This window comes from Delphinus delphis, chromosome 1, assembly GCF_949987515.2.
Source record: "Delphinus delphis chromosome 1, mDelDel1.2, whole genome shotgun sequence".
NCBI lineage: Eukaryota > Metazoa > Chordata > Mammalia > Artiodactyla > Delphinidae > Delphinus > Delphinus delphis.
Window position 1 is genome coordinate 116,611,665 of NC_082683.1, and position 15,399 is coordinate 116,627,063.

At 38.5% G+C, this 15,399-nt stretch overlaps 1 protein-coding gene and 1 pseudogene across 1 annotated transcript in view; both read left to right on the plus strand.

Moving 5' to 3' along the window:
- ATF6 (activating transcription factor 6) overlaps window positions 1-15,399 on the plus strand; it is a 220,086-nt gene that overhangs the window by 60,037 nt on the left and 144,650 nt on the right. The window contains exon 10 of the mRNA XM_060033171.1: window positions 11,326-11,457. Coding sequence (XP_059889154.1) covers window positions 11,326-11,457 — 132 coding nt within the window. The remainder of the gene's footprint in view (window positions 1-11,325; window positions 11,458-15,399) is intronic.
- LOC132423348 (glycine cleavage system H protein, mitochondrial pseudogene) lies at window positions 6,550-7,299 on the plus strand (annotated as a pseudogene).

Below are 15,399 nucleotides of genomic sequence, written 5' to 3' on the forward strand. Positions count from 1 at the left end.
GTGAGAGACTAGGGCAGATGAGAAAACTGTCAGTTTAAGTTGGTTACTTTGATATTTTCTTTACAGATCTTTAACGTAAAACAAGGACTAGTGGATGGTTTGTCTGAAATAGCTTTCTGAAACACTATTTTCAGTACTGAGCTGTGCAAAACATAAATAATAGAGGAATACACAGCTTTACTTTTGTAATAAGTGAAGGTCTAGCCTAATATTAAGGTAGTATAATAACTTTGAAACTTTTGATTTTTCAAAATATATGTGTAATTATTTATTGCTTCTAGGCAGTTTGCCTTTAATGTCTTATTTTCTCCAGATTTGACCTGTTCTGTCATTTCAGTAAGCATTTGAAACATATTTTAAGGGTTATTCTACAGATTTTTTTTTTTTTTTTTTTTTTTTGCGGTATGCGGGCCTCTCACTGTTGTGGCCTCTCCCGTTGCGGAGCACAGGCTCCGGACGCACAGGCTCAGTGGCCATGGCTCACGGGCCCAGCCACCCCGCGGCATGTGGGATCTTCCCGGACCAGGGCACGAACCCGCGTCCGCTGCATCGGCAGGCGGACTCCCAACCACCGCGCCACCAGGGAAGCCCTACAGATTGTTTCTAACAGAGTTATGGCTAGTATAGCATGAACTGTGTGTGCTGTGCATCTAGACTTCATGGTGTCTGTGTTGTGAACATAAGCAAGCATTGATGTCTTATGTTCCCAGGCAGTTTGTCACAATCCATGAGCTCTGAGGAGCTAATATTGGGGAATCACAGATACTCTGTATGCCTTATATGGCTTTCTATCTCAACTCTTTTACTGGAATTCTCAATAAAACCGCATTACTTGCTTTCATTTTTCCTTCTCCCCCCTTTTTTTTTTGTGTGATGTGAATTTGAAAATGAGAGATAAATGGAAATAAGACCATTGGAAAAAAGATGATGAATAAAAAAGTGAAGACAGTTTCAAAATAATCTGAGTTTGGCTGTATGTTGATACCACCTGTGCTTGGTTGGTAAAGGTAGTAGTTTTTGTGTGTTTTGTTGTGTTAAGCTTTTATTTATCAAACATTTGCTCTGCACCAAGTACTAGTCTAAGCACTTTATATAAATTAATTCCTCCTGGAACTCTAAGGTAAGTGGTATTATCTTCATTTTACAGATGAGGAAACTGAAGTCACATCTAACATTTGGCAGAGCTAGGGTTCACAGTCTGCCTTTGGAGCCCTTGTGTTAATCATTAATAGAACAACAGCGATCCATGTAGAGAAAAAGTTGGTATTTACAGATAGAGGAGTTAGGACTCTATCCAATAACTTTACCCATTTTCCTAAAGCTTAAGATTGGATGTGAAAGGAGAAAATATATATTTTATGGGTTGATGGGATTGGTGGGAATATAACAGAAGAGATTGCACTCAAATTTACAGGCATCTTTTTGACATTGAGAATGAGTAGAGTGTGCCTTTCTCAAGTGAGAGGATACCAAAGAGTTGTTTGCACACAAACTTTTTGTATTAAACATTGACTCATTGACTTCAGCAATTTAATAACTATAGTGTATTGGTTATTTACTGCTGTGTAGCAAACCATCCCAAAACTTAAAGGCTTAAAACAATAACAGTCAGTTACTTTGCTGAAACATCTGCAGTTTGGGAAATTCAGCGTCTCAGTAGAAACAGTGCTGCTTTGCTCCATGGAGTGTCAACGGGGTTGGCTCAGGGTGGTGGACCTACTTTCGAGCTGGCTCACTCATCAGGCCAGCAGGTTGGTGCTGGCCTGAGCTGGGACCTGAGCCAGGGCCATTGGCTAGAGGGTCTCGGTTTTTTTTCATTTGGGCCTCTCCACAAGTTGCTTGGCCTTCCTCAGAGTATAGTGGCTGGGTTCCAAAGACTGATCATCGCCTGTTAGAAGAGTGCTTGCTTTATAATTTTTCACTGAATGGATGAAAGAATCTCAGGTTGTTTTCTTGCTCTTGTTGGCTCACTTGGCAAACTGCCACTGTAAAAAGTACGTGTTTCTTCTCAGGGTCTGGTAATCCCTGGTTCTGAGAACTGCTATTTAGAGGATTAAAAAAAAAAAAAAAACATTTCAACTATTGATCTATTTCTTCCTTCAGTCAAATTTGTGTTTCTAGTAAATTATGCCGATTTACTACAAAGTCTGCAAAAATCATCTGTGAACCATTCAATAAACAGAGAAAAATAGCTTTTTTAAGATTTGGAGAACTCCCTGTCTTTAGCCTCAGTTGCAATGAAAATTAACATAATTTCCTGTTCCTGGATCTGGTATAATAATGAGTTTACCACCTGCTGTTCTTGAGTTGTGGGTTAGTTTCCCTAAAATAAAGATCTGGATTTTTTCTCCTGGCATGAGGCAGAATGTTAAATAAAATTCATTTATTTGTTATTAAAAAAAAAAAGAATGCCTTCTATGGGTTAAGCATTGTCCTCGAACAAAACAGGTCTCTGTACCTACAGGGACATACAGACAATAAACATAATAAGTGAAATAATAGAACAAAGGGATAAAATATAGTAGGGTAAATGGTTTTACAAGCGTGAGAGTGGTTGTTGGAATTGTAGTTTTAAATAGTGATCACTATAAAGTAGACATTTGAACCAAGGTTTAAAGGTGATAAATAGCCATATGGATATACGGAGGAAGAGCATTCCAGACAGAGGGAACAACCAGTACAAAGGCGCCAGGGTGGAAGTGTGCTTTGCATGTTCAAGGAAAAGCAAGTGGGTCAGTGTGGTTGGACTAAAGTGAGCAAGGGGGAGAGTAGTAGGAGATGATGCCAGAGAGATACGGTGGAGGGGTTAAATTTAGTGAGGCCTTGGTCATTGTAAGGATTTGGGCTTTTACCATGATAGAAATGAAGAGCCATCTGAAGGTTTTGAGCAGAGGAGTGACATAGTAATCTGACCTAGATGTTAAAGCAATCCTTCCAGTTGCTATGTTGAGAATAGCCTGAACCTGGCAGGCAGGAAGACAAGCTGTGCCACTAACTGCTGTGTCATCTGTGGGACACATAGCACTTTCTGATTTATAAAGCATGTTCACATCCATCGTTTCATTTGAATCTTTGAAAAACCCTGTGAAATATTTATTTTTCCTATTTTACATGTGAGGAATTGGAGGTTCAGTGAAGTTAACCGACTTTCCCAGAGCGACTCAATTGGAGAGTCTCATAGCCACACGTTGAATCCATATCTCTTGACCCCAAATTTTGTGTTCTTTCCTGTATTCCACCTTAAAACCTGAGGATTTTCATGCTCTTTCCAGCTTAAAGTGATTTCACTTTTTCATGTGCAGTTCTCAGGAAGAGGAATAGCAGCATACGGATATCTTTTGGGGATGGGAACCAGTAAGATTCTTAACTGCTGAGATGGCTTGAACTTAAAATTGACCAACTTGTACCATAAGGAAACAGGTTTGCAAAGGGAAGAATAGATTTGGAGATTTGCCATTTTTTGTTCAGCTATTTGGTATGAAAATTGGGTATCTGAAATCATATCTTAAGGATTAAGTTGGCTTCATAAATAATCTAAAACAGTTGTTGGCTTTTAGAATTTCATAAATGAAAAAGTAAAGTAACAATTCTTATAATACTTTTTCCAGACTTTTGGGGAAGTTGAAATTACTTGGGTTTTATTAATCTGTGCTTTTCAGGCCCATTGACCCACAGCATGAGCAAGGTTTATTGGTGTAATGATTATTCGAAGGCTTAAAACTGTTGTGATTCTTGCAGGGTAGCATGTTTCTGGTCATAGAGACTTCTATTTTAAAAAATATTTATTAGTTTATTTAAAAATACTGAATAGAATCTGATTTAAGCTAATCATGAAAAGTGATTAGATTGCCATATTAATATGATCTATAAACAGTTACTTATTATACTAATTCTTATTGTGACTCTGAGTCATCTCCTTGTGTTCTTGGAAATTTATTTTTCCCAAAATTAACAAAAAGGGACATTGAATGATATAAAACACTCATGCCAAGAATCTAAAAGTTCATATCAACAGTAATTTTCTCATACTCTTTTGTACATTTGGCCATTATAAGGACTGTCAAATTCCTTTCTTAATATTTGTGTTGTCCAAATTGTACTAAGACAGTCTTGAATTCTGGCAGTAAAATAAAACTCCTTTATGTCTTTCAGATATTAATAAAAACAAGGGAAATGTAAATTTGCAGTTATTTAGATGGTTAAAATTAGTTTCTATAGGTCATTTCATAGGTTCAAGCATATATAGTTGTTTTGAGCTGAATTGGACAGTCAGCTTCTCTGTAATTTAGCTTGAGAAATTTCATTACACTTTATTTTTTTAGAAATTTCATTTTAAGACTTTAAAAAAAATTTGCAAGGAATTGGGACCAAATGGCAACAACAACTAAAAACAAAAAAGTGAAAAACTTTAAAAGATTCTTTCTAAAATTAATATATTGCCTTTTCAAAATACTTCCTGGCCCAATGGGTAGATAATAAAATTGAGACTTATAGACTGTTTGGATCCTTATTTTTGCCTCTTCTCTGACCCACTTCCTTGTTTAAAATGCTTTGTTGACTCTGTATAATAAAAGTGTTGTGAAGATCCTTTTTGTGGAGTCCATTGAATGAGATCTGAGTGAGTCCTCAGGCTAAAAAAAGGTAAAAGTTACTAAAGTAGCGGTAAACATATATTGTCATTACACTGTAATAATCATTACTCACGTGGGCAGTGGGAAAAAATAGCGATCACTTATGAGCCAAACCAATCAACATTAAAACTGATTCCTAGGAAGTGTAGCTACTAAGTGATTATAGCACAGTCCAGTTACAGATGGAATAACCTAAACTGATAGTTAAACTCAAGGCATTTGCTTGCAACAGTCACAAATTGTGAATCAAAATGCCAGTTTTCACAGTGGTAATAAAATCATGAAAAGAACAATGATTAGTAGAAGAGCTCTTTGAAAACTTCCAAGTACTAATGATTGTGAACTCTTGTAATTTACTCCATAAATCATCCATAAACCACATAAATAATTTTTTAAAAATATTTATTTATTTATTTTTGACTGAGTTGGGTTTTTGTTGCTGCGCGTGGGCTTTCTCTAGTTGTGGTGAGCAGGGACTGCTCTTCGTTGCGGTGCGCGGGCTTCTCACTGCAGTGGCTTCTCTTGTTGCGGACCACGGGCTCTAGGCGCGTGGGCTTCAGTAGTTGAGGCGCGTGGGCTTCAGTAGTTGTGGCTCGCGGGCTCTAGAGCACAGGCACAGTAGTTGCGGCGCACGGGCTTAGTTGCTTCGCGGCATGTGGGATCTTCTCAGACCAGGGATCAAACCCGTGTCCTCTGCATTAATAGGCAGATTCTTAACCACTGCGCCACCAGGGAAGCCCACATAAATCATTTTTGATTGTGTCCTTCCACATGCCTCTCGTCTGACTTCCCCATCCTTTTCCCCAAACTGTCCACTTCTGTTGGGTTTATTGTGAGCAACGTGTAACTTTTAGGGAATTGAGGTAGGAAAGATGTTATGAGAAACAAGATTAGTTTAAAACAGTGGCTCTCAAACATTGGCGTATATCAGATTGTTAGGCACCGCTCCCAGAGTTCTTGGGTGAGTAGGTCTGGAATGGGGCCGGAGAGTTTGCATTTCTAACCAGTTATCAGGTGATGCTAATGCTGCTGGTCCAGGTACCACACTCTGAGAATCACTGTGCTAGGGGAAGGTGCCTTCTGATCCAGGGGAACTAACAAAGTGTGTTAATTGCTAGTTGACAGTAGGATTCAAGAAAGGAAAAGGATAGAAACTACTCCTAGAAGCCACAGCAGCCACTTTGACTTGGCAGGTAACTATGAGAGCCTTGCAAACAGCTTTAAGATCCCTAGCCAGGAAGTAGGAAAGCAGAGGAACCGTTCTAGTAATCTGCTGTTTTTCTGGCAGTGGTAACCATCAAGTAGTCTAGATGAATAGGAGACAAATGTAATACCAGTTTTTAAAAGAAAGAAGGTAGATTTTCCCCATTAGACCAGGGAATTTAATATTGTTCATAGGGAAGATTTTGATATAGAAAGGGATATGTTAACTGGGAGCCACAATTAGAACAAGAACAGAACATAACAGTTTTGTTTATTTTATTGAATAAATTGCTAGACTTAATGATAATGTGGCAGACAGGGCCATCCGTAAATAATCTAGCCTTGCATTGTGGTTAGTCTCCTTTCTTTTCCTTCTCTCTCTGAGATGATCCCTTTCTCACTGTGCTTGCACATGCACATGTCCACTTACATACCCTCTCCTGCTTTACTTGCAATTCCCCAAGCAAAACATACTCTCTTATGACTGTGTCCTTTTTCATATACTAGTCTATCTACATGAAATGCCTTCTCACTCACATCCTCCTTTCCACCTGTTTATTTACTGCTTGTATTTTAAGATAAATTCATGATCCTCTTGGTAAAGATCAAATGCCCTAGCTATATGCTTCTGTAACATTTGGCATTAACCGCTGTTATGCTGCTAATCCCTCTATTATCTTTTGTCTGTATCACTCTTCCCCCCGCCACACACACACACACACACACACACACACACACACACACAGTATTTGATTTTTATCTTTGAGTCTTTAGCATCAAATATGATTCCAACATAATAGGTATCTAGTACATGTTGAATAAATGAGTGAATCAGTCATTCTGGCTGCGAACATGGCGCTGCGAGTGGCATGGAGCGTGCAGGCCGCGCGGTCGGCAGCCTGCGCGCCATCTCTGCGCCCAACGCGCCCTGCCCGCCGCGGCCCTGGGGACTGCGGGCGGTCGCCGGCCCCGTTCTGCTGTCGGGTCGTAAATTCACAGACAAACATGAATGGGTAAGAACAGAAAACGGTGTTGGAACAGTGGGAATCAGCAATTTTGCACAGGAAGCTTTGGAAGATGTTGTTTACTGTAGTCTGCCTGAAGTTGGGACAAAATTGAACAAACGAGGAATTTGGTGCATTGGACAGTGTGAAAGCTGCTAGTGAACTCTATTCTCCTCTATCAGGAGAAGTAACTGAAATTAATGAAGCTCTAGCAGAAAATCCAGAACTTGTCAACAAATCTTGTTATGAAGATGGTTGGCTGATCAAGATGACACTCAGTAACCCTTCAGAACTAGATGAACTAATGAGTGAAGAAGCCTATGAGAAATACATAAAATCTATTGAGGAGTGAAAATGGAACCACTAAAGAAACTAGTTTGAAACAACTTAAAAAAAAAATCAGTCATTCTGGGAAATGTCAACATAATGCAGTGATGATGTTCTCTAATCCTGGACCCAAATCCTGGCTTTGTTAATTACTCAGAGCACTTATATTTCTGACACCAATTCCAATGTATGTTTTTCCACACCACCAAACAGTTCTCCCTAAGTGTTCTGATCACCCAGTTCCAGTGTGTGGGGAGGTTTTTCCCATACCACCAAGCAATTCTCAGACACTAGCTGGGTGTCCTACAATTAAACTTAATTCTGACACAGACAGTGTGGAGATAGTGTCAAATCCCACAGGTTAAGTGCTCAGTCCTACAAGAGTTACCCTACACCCCCTTCAGGCATCAATCGCTAATCCAAGTTGTCACCTGTGCTTCTGGCTGACGGGCTATAGATCAGAGGTTCCCATGACCTCAGGTTCAATTAATTTGCTATAGTGGCTCACAGAAGTCAGAGAAACGCTTTACTTACTAGAGTACCTGTTTATTATAAAGAGATATAACTCAGGAACAGCCAAATGGAAAAGCTGCATAGGGCAAGGTATGGGGGAATGGACAGGGAACTTCCATGCCCTCTTCAAGCTCACCACTGTCCCTGAATCTTCACCAACCCAGATGCTCCCTGAATCCCTTCCTTTTGGGTTTTAATGGAGGCTTCATGACAGAGACAGGTTGATTAAGTCATTGGCCATTGGTGATTGAGCTCAATCTCTAGCTCCTTTCCCCTCCCTGGAGTTGGGGGGTGGTGGGTGGGACTGAAAGTTCCAACTCTCTATTCTTATGGTTCTCTCTATCCTTGGGTAACCTAGGGCCTTCCAGCTCACCTCATTGACATAGCAAAAGGCACCTTTATGGGTCTTATCACTTGGGAAATTCCAAGGGTTTTAGGAGCTCTGTGCCAGGAAAATGTTGTGACCAAATATATATTTCTTTTTATAAATCACCATATCACAGCATGACTTGGGCAAACTGTTTAAACTCTTTGAGCCTCAACTTTCTTTGAGTTTTCATTCCTTAGCACATAGTAGGTGCTCAAAAAATAGTTGCTGCTGTCATACTGTATTTGCATCTTAGAAGAACGTTTAACAGTCTTGTAATATCTCTGTGGTCAAGACAGGGAATTTTGGTCTAGGATATATTACAATTAATTCATAAGTGGTTTAACTTGTGTTTTTACAAACTTGGAAGGCGCTCCCTGGGAGCATGCTGCAGGGCTCAATTTCTTGGCTCTGTTCATTTCGATATCTTAATGACAACTCAGTTGAGGATGTTGATGGTATGTTGTTCCTTGCTTAGAAGGAGAATTTCTTTTGCTAATTAGGATTCTAGAAGTTCTTGAATGATATTTTAAGAGGAATGTGATGTAAATTATTCAGCTGGATCAAAAAGCTCAATTATATAACTTCAGAATTGGAAGTGAGAGAGGAGAGGAAAGGAAGGGAAGGTAATAGTCCAAAATCAGTTTGTGAGAACAGTTGGAGTTTTAATTATACCAGCCTCAATATAGAGTATGATATAACTGCCAAAAAAGCCTACCTGGTATTAGGTATATTGGTGGAAGAATAATATTTAGAACATGGGAAGGAATTACCCCGTTCCATTCTGTAATGGTCATACTACCTCAGAAGTGTTGTGGCCAGTTCTGGACCCATCTCTGAGAAACATATTGAGAGGGAAGTGACCAAATATGCTGAAGGGACCTAAGACTGTACTCTGAAGAGGAACATATGGAAGAAACTAAAGCCTTGAAAAAGAAAGCGTGGAGTGAGGGGCGGGGGATGTTAGGTGTCTTTGGACATTGGAAGAAGGCTTGCTTAGACTTGTCTGAATAGCCGCAGAGTCCAGAACTAGTACCAAGACTGGTGGTACTAGTTAAAGCATTTCTAGTTATAAAAAAAAAAAAAAAAAAAAGAGGACCCTATTGAAGTGAATCCCAGGGAGGGACAACCCAGAATTTGCTCCCCTCCCAAACACCGTTCCTTCCCAGGAGCTTTAGCTCAACACTGTCCAATGGAAATAAAGTGTGGGTGGGCCGCATACGCAATTCTTAAATAGTTAGGGTGATAGAGCTTCTTCTAGGGATTGGCGGGGTTGAGGGAGTACTTCCAGCAAACAGGAATGTTACTATGTGGATATTTCACTAATGCAATGGAGGGGTGGGCCAGTAGGGGGTGAATTAATTGAGATGCTGTAAACTGGCGGGAAAGTTCTTAACTTTGATTTTGTTTACTGCATACTTTCCTAAGTAAAATTTTTAGCATTACACTTGAAAGGATTAAAAAGTAAACACTTTTCAAAAACATAAATTTCAAAAAGAAAAAATATATTCTGCAGTTATCATCACATTCTTCATTTGGCTTCCCAACAAAATTGTTTTGTTCACTGCTTATCTCATGTTTTCTAAAATACTCACCAAACTAAGTTTTCCTGAGTTTACTTGGACATTCCATTAGACCTTTTACCTCGTTTGCAGAAGGGTTTATACTGTTTGTGACCACTCAGGTAAACACTCTGTCTGAAAAATACAATTGTAACAAAATGTAGCCTCAGTTGTAGCAAAATTAAATTTTATACAATGATCATAATTTGGTGATACACTTTTGAAGAGTTTGTAGTATGCCAGAGTGCCACAGCATACCTCTGAGAACCACTGGAAGGCAGTGATTCTGGAGGTAAAGAATTGAGGAGAATAGGGAACATAATAAGATATCAGAAAAAGAGTCTAGGGAGGTGTACCTGCTTTTTGCTTCCACCTAACATCCCTTTCCCCAAATTTGGAGGCAAATTACTAAACCCCAAAGAAATCCTTTTCTCTTAGAATCACAGGACCCTTAACTGTGACGTTCTCGTCAGCCTTATTTTCCTCCTCTACTTCATCCCTCTAAATAGAATCTGGTATCCCTTCTTTTGTGCTTTTCTAGGGAAATTCCCTTTGTGTTGAATTTCAAGAAGATTATGACTAGTGTAAGTTATATGTGTGGCATTGTAAAATTAAACACACACACAAGATATCTTATTGATGAGCCAAATTTCTAAGCCCTTGATTAATGAGCTAAAAGTGTTGGGACTTCCCTGCTGGCACAGTGGTTAGGAATCCGCCTGCCAATGCAAGGGACTCGGGTTTGAGCCCTGGTCCAGGAAGATTCCCACATGCCATGGAGCAACTAAGCCCATGCGCCACAACTACTGAGCCTGTGCTCTAGAGCCCGCAAGCCGCAACTAGTGAGCACACGTGCCATAACTACTGAAGCCTGTGCGCCTAGAGCCCGTGTTCCGCAACAAGAGAAGCCACGACAATGAGAAGCCTGTGCACCTTAACGAAGAGTAGCCCCCGCTCACCGCAACTAGAGAAAGCCCACGCACAGCAGCAAAGACCCAACACAGCCATAAATAAATGAATGAATGAATAAATAAAAGTGTTAAATAACTATTGCAGTATTTGATTGATATTGATATACATATGTTTGCCCCAAATACATGAAGAAGTAATTAGGGAGAGTGGGGAGAAAGAAGTAAGTAGGAAACTTTCATAGACATTTAAAAAAATTTCTGTTAGCTTTATTTGATAGCCTGCCTTCTGGGATTGTGAAAATCTAAAGAATTTGGCTGTTGATAGAAAAATTCCCATTTCATTTGAAGTATTTCCTCATTGAAAATAATCAGTTTGCAGCATCTAAGACTTCTTAGATGTTATTCCAGTTATTATCTGAGTTTAGAATTCGTTTATATGTACCTATTTCTACTTTTTATGTACGTGTTTCTACTTTTTTTAATATATATATATATATATATATACACACACACACATAATTATAGTTTTTAAAGCATATAGAATACTGACTTTGTCTAAACAGGTTATAAATAAGGTACTTCTATACTTATAAAAATTATTTTCAAAATTATTTTTCATATATGTACAGGATGCCAAGCTAGGGATTTGACCATATCAGTAAGCTGTTTTGACTTGCTTCTATGCCTAGTATTCTTGCTGTGTGTATAGAGCTACAAAAGAATTTTGATTTGCTTCAGAGCTACACGTAGGATGCATATGTATGACATTTTTATTTCAATTATTTCTTAATATTTTAAAATTTTCAGTATGTTGGAACGAGATTCCAGGAGGATGAATCCTGGTGTGAACCCTACAAATCAAAGGAGGCATCTTCTAGGATTTTCTGCTAAAGAGGAGCAAGACACATCAGATGGTATCATCCAGAAAAACAGCTACAGGTTAGATTTACATCTAAATTGTTTATACACAATTTTAACTAGTAGAACAAATGAGTTACAAGGACATTCATTAAATTTACTCTTAAGATCAGTTCTAAGAATAAATATACTTTTTAAAAGCTGTCCCAGTTTCAGAATTCTTATAGAGATGTGACCTTAAAAATCTCAGTTTGTGTGCACTAATATACAAATTGAAACACATATAATATATACATATTATATTGTATATAATGTCTTTAATATAGTTATTTTATTGTCTATCATATGTTTATACATATAATGTATTTAATATTTGTTATTATATCATCTGTGATAGATATGATTTGGTGGAATGATATGGTTGAATCTGTTTGTAGTCATTAGGTAAAATCATTTATACTTGTTTATTGTGATTTTTGTTGAATCTCCTTCCCTTGTTATAATTTAATTCAGTCTTGGTAAATTTCCATATAGCTTCTCAATAGTAAAAGACTTAACTCTATGAAAATACAATTTCTCTGTTATGTCAACTAGAAGAAGGTTATAGTGGACTTTCTCAGACCTGTATACTTCTTGATAAACATTTCCCTGTGTTATTTGTAATTGTTATTACAGCCAAATGAAGCTAGGTCCTTGACTAACAAGGCAAAGGGAGGTCATAGTGTGGCAGCTGTGGCACAGAATAATGCTTGAAAATCATTAAAGATTTGTTTACTCTTAACTAAGGTTTTACAGGCCAAAGGCCATAGGGGAATCATTCTCCTGATTTTTACTTTGTTACACCCATACCATTTAATGAGATTATTACCATAGTCCTTCAGGCTTGTCTTCATTTAGTCTTCCTGGAAAAAATGCTAGTATTCTTTTTTTTTTTTAGGAAGCTGCAGTGTGCAAAGTACTATGCTAAATGTGGCAGAGGATCCAAAGAATTATATGGTAGTGACTGTAATGCAACATAGAATGTGATAGATGCCATGATGTTGGAAAACCTAACATTTCCTGCCTTTTTTTTTTTTTACATGCCCAAATTAGCCATGCTTCTGAAATACTGATCTTAGTGATCATATAAGTGTGTCCCTGAATATTGCTAGAGTTTAATAGAATTTTTAATTTACTAAATAATTTTTCCAAGTTTGCCCTACATGTCCTGTAATTTTGAGTTCTGTTGTTGTCTACGTGAGATCCAGCAAAGGTTACATTTTTAATAGCTAGTCTTTGGATGTGTGAGAGTTGAGACTGTGCCACTTAGGTTGTATAGCTTGTTGCTAAAAATGGAATGAGATTAGACACCAGAAATTACGGTTCAGGTAAGCTTGACAAGAATATTACTTATTTTGCACTAACTACAATAAATAGAAGCCTTCACTTATTATATGTCCATGTTAGAGTAAGGTAATATGGTGGTTCCCAGAAAGCACAGTACACTGATTGTACTAGTTCAAACTAGAGGTCTGGATGGCTTTTAGGCTGTAATTTATCAGCTTTCAAAGTAGTGCATGAAATGCAAGCCATCTCTCTGTCCCTGACCCCAGAGTCACCACTGCCTGTGCATAATCTGGGTTACTGGTCTTAGTAAAAAATGGATGTGATTATCGATTCTTGTAAAGGTTACGTGTAAGTCTCTTGAAATATCTAAGGTTATTATTGAGGCACTTGGGAGATTTAGGTGTTGGTCCATTATTTGATGTTCTTTCTTTTATTATTATAAATACTGAATAACAGATACGAGAAACATGTTTGTGAAACATTTGAAAGCACCGAGTATGAATTTGTTTTAAACTGAATTTTAGGTAGTTTATTTACACTCAGCCATGACATTTGTATTTATTTTTTTAATGCAGCTTATTTTATGTTATGTTTCATTTTTTAGGAGAGTTACGAGAACTGGTTCAAATAAAAAAGTAGATTCTTTTTATTTATATATATATTTTTTGCGGTACGCGGGCCTCTCTCTGTTGTGGTCTCTACCTTTGCGGAGCACAGGCTCGGGATGCGCAGGCTCTGCGGCCATGGCTCGTGGGCCCAGCCGCTTCGCGGCATGTGGGATCTTCCCGTACCGGGGCACGAACCCGTGTCCCCTGCATCGGCAGGTGGACTCTCAACCACTGCGCCACCAGGGAAGCCCAGGAGTAGATTCTTAATGTTGTAATTTATAATATTGCATTTGCCTTTTATTTAATAATTAACTGCATATATTTTTTCAGTCTTAGAAATGTGTGGTATATAAGTAATATGACCATATAGTTTGTCAACCAAACTGAGGCACTTATAAGAATGAAAGGTGGTGCTAGTAATATTTATGTCAGGACGTCAGGCATAAATCAGGACTGTTTTAGATAAAGGGAAAAGGATGGTCACGCTACACATAAGGCATCAGCCAGAACCTGTAGTCCAGGAATTCTCAGTAACTCTAGCTCCTTAATACTGTCCTTCACTTTAGTGATTTATTTGTTGAAATTTTTTCTATTGGTATGGAATGGTTTGCAGGCAGCCTAGAACCCTGACCATCTCAGGACTAGTGTGGATCTATTTGCCTCCAGATTGCATGTTGGCTTAGGTTCTCCCTTTTCTTTCCCCTTCAACTCCACCCAGTCCCTTTCCTGGTATTTTTCCTATCAGATTTTTTTTTCTTTTCCAAAGAATATTTTTGGCTGATAGAACAAAGCCAGTCAGCACAGATGTGCGGAAATCATTACTAGAGTTTATCACATGGAAATAAAATTATAAATCAGAATTATATTTTCAATAGTAGTTTTAGACTTTGCTGATGGACTTAAGCATTTGTATTTTAGGCCTGATTTTTTTTTTTTTTTTTTTTTTTGCGGTACGTGGGCCTCTCACTGCTGTGGCCTCTCCCGTTGCGGAGCACAGGCTCTGGACGTGCAGGCTCAGCGGCCATGGCTCACGGGCCCAGTCGCTCCACGGCATGTGGGATCTTCCCGGACCGGGGCACGAACCCGTGTCCCCTGCATCGGCATGTGGACTCTCAACCACTGTGCCACCAGGGAAGCCCAGGCCTGATTTTTAAAATAACAAATATGTGACAGATCTTTGTTCTTGACAGTTTTTTGTTTTTTTTTTTTTTTTTAGTGTGGCACAGCGTTTTCTTATAAGCATTCAGAATTTACCAAGTGCAAGGCAGAGTTTTTTTTTCTTCTCCCTCAGCAGCTAGTTTAGGCTGCTTTCCTTTTGTGTGTGCAGTCATTACTTATGTACCACCATCTCTGTTTTATTTCAAATAACCCTAACAGGCAGAAGAAAGGACATCAAGAATGTTTCTGGTGCAACCTGTAGGGAAGAATCATCTATATACCCTCAGCTGTTGCTTTTTTTCCCCTTGTATGTGGCATACATAGAAGTCTCTGACTTTTATCTTGAAGTTAGTTTTCCACTCTGCCAAAATTATTTTTGTCAAGGGGGCCAGTGAATTCAGCACTGTCAAATTCAGTGAAAACTTCTTTTCATCTCACTTGACCTTTCCTCAGCACTTGGCTGTGTAGATCACTCCTCCTTGAAGCATTCTCCTTTTGTATTGCTACATTTTTAGTTTCCTCTTTTTTCATCGGCTCTGTTTCATCTTTGTAGGCTCCTCCGCTATCCAGATCTTAAGGCTTGGAATTGTGAACTTTTTTGTCTTCTTTCTGCCATAATTTAGCACACAGTCCATTTCTATATATCCTGATGACTCTTGAATTTATGTTTCCCGTCCAGACTTCTGAGTCTCCAGTCATATATCCAGTAGTTTCCTTGAATTCTCTTTTAACATTTCAAACTTAACACCTGCACAGTGAAACTCGAGGTCCTTCTCCATATTCTGTTTCCACCCACTTGTCTACAATAGGCTTCTTTTTTTTTCCTGTTTTTTTTTAACATCTTTATTGGAGTATAATTGCTTTACAATGGTGTGTTAGTTTCTGCTTTATAACAAAGTGAATCAGCTATACATATACATATATCCCCATA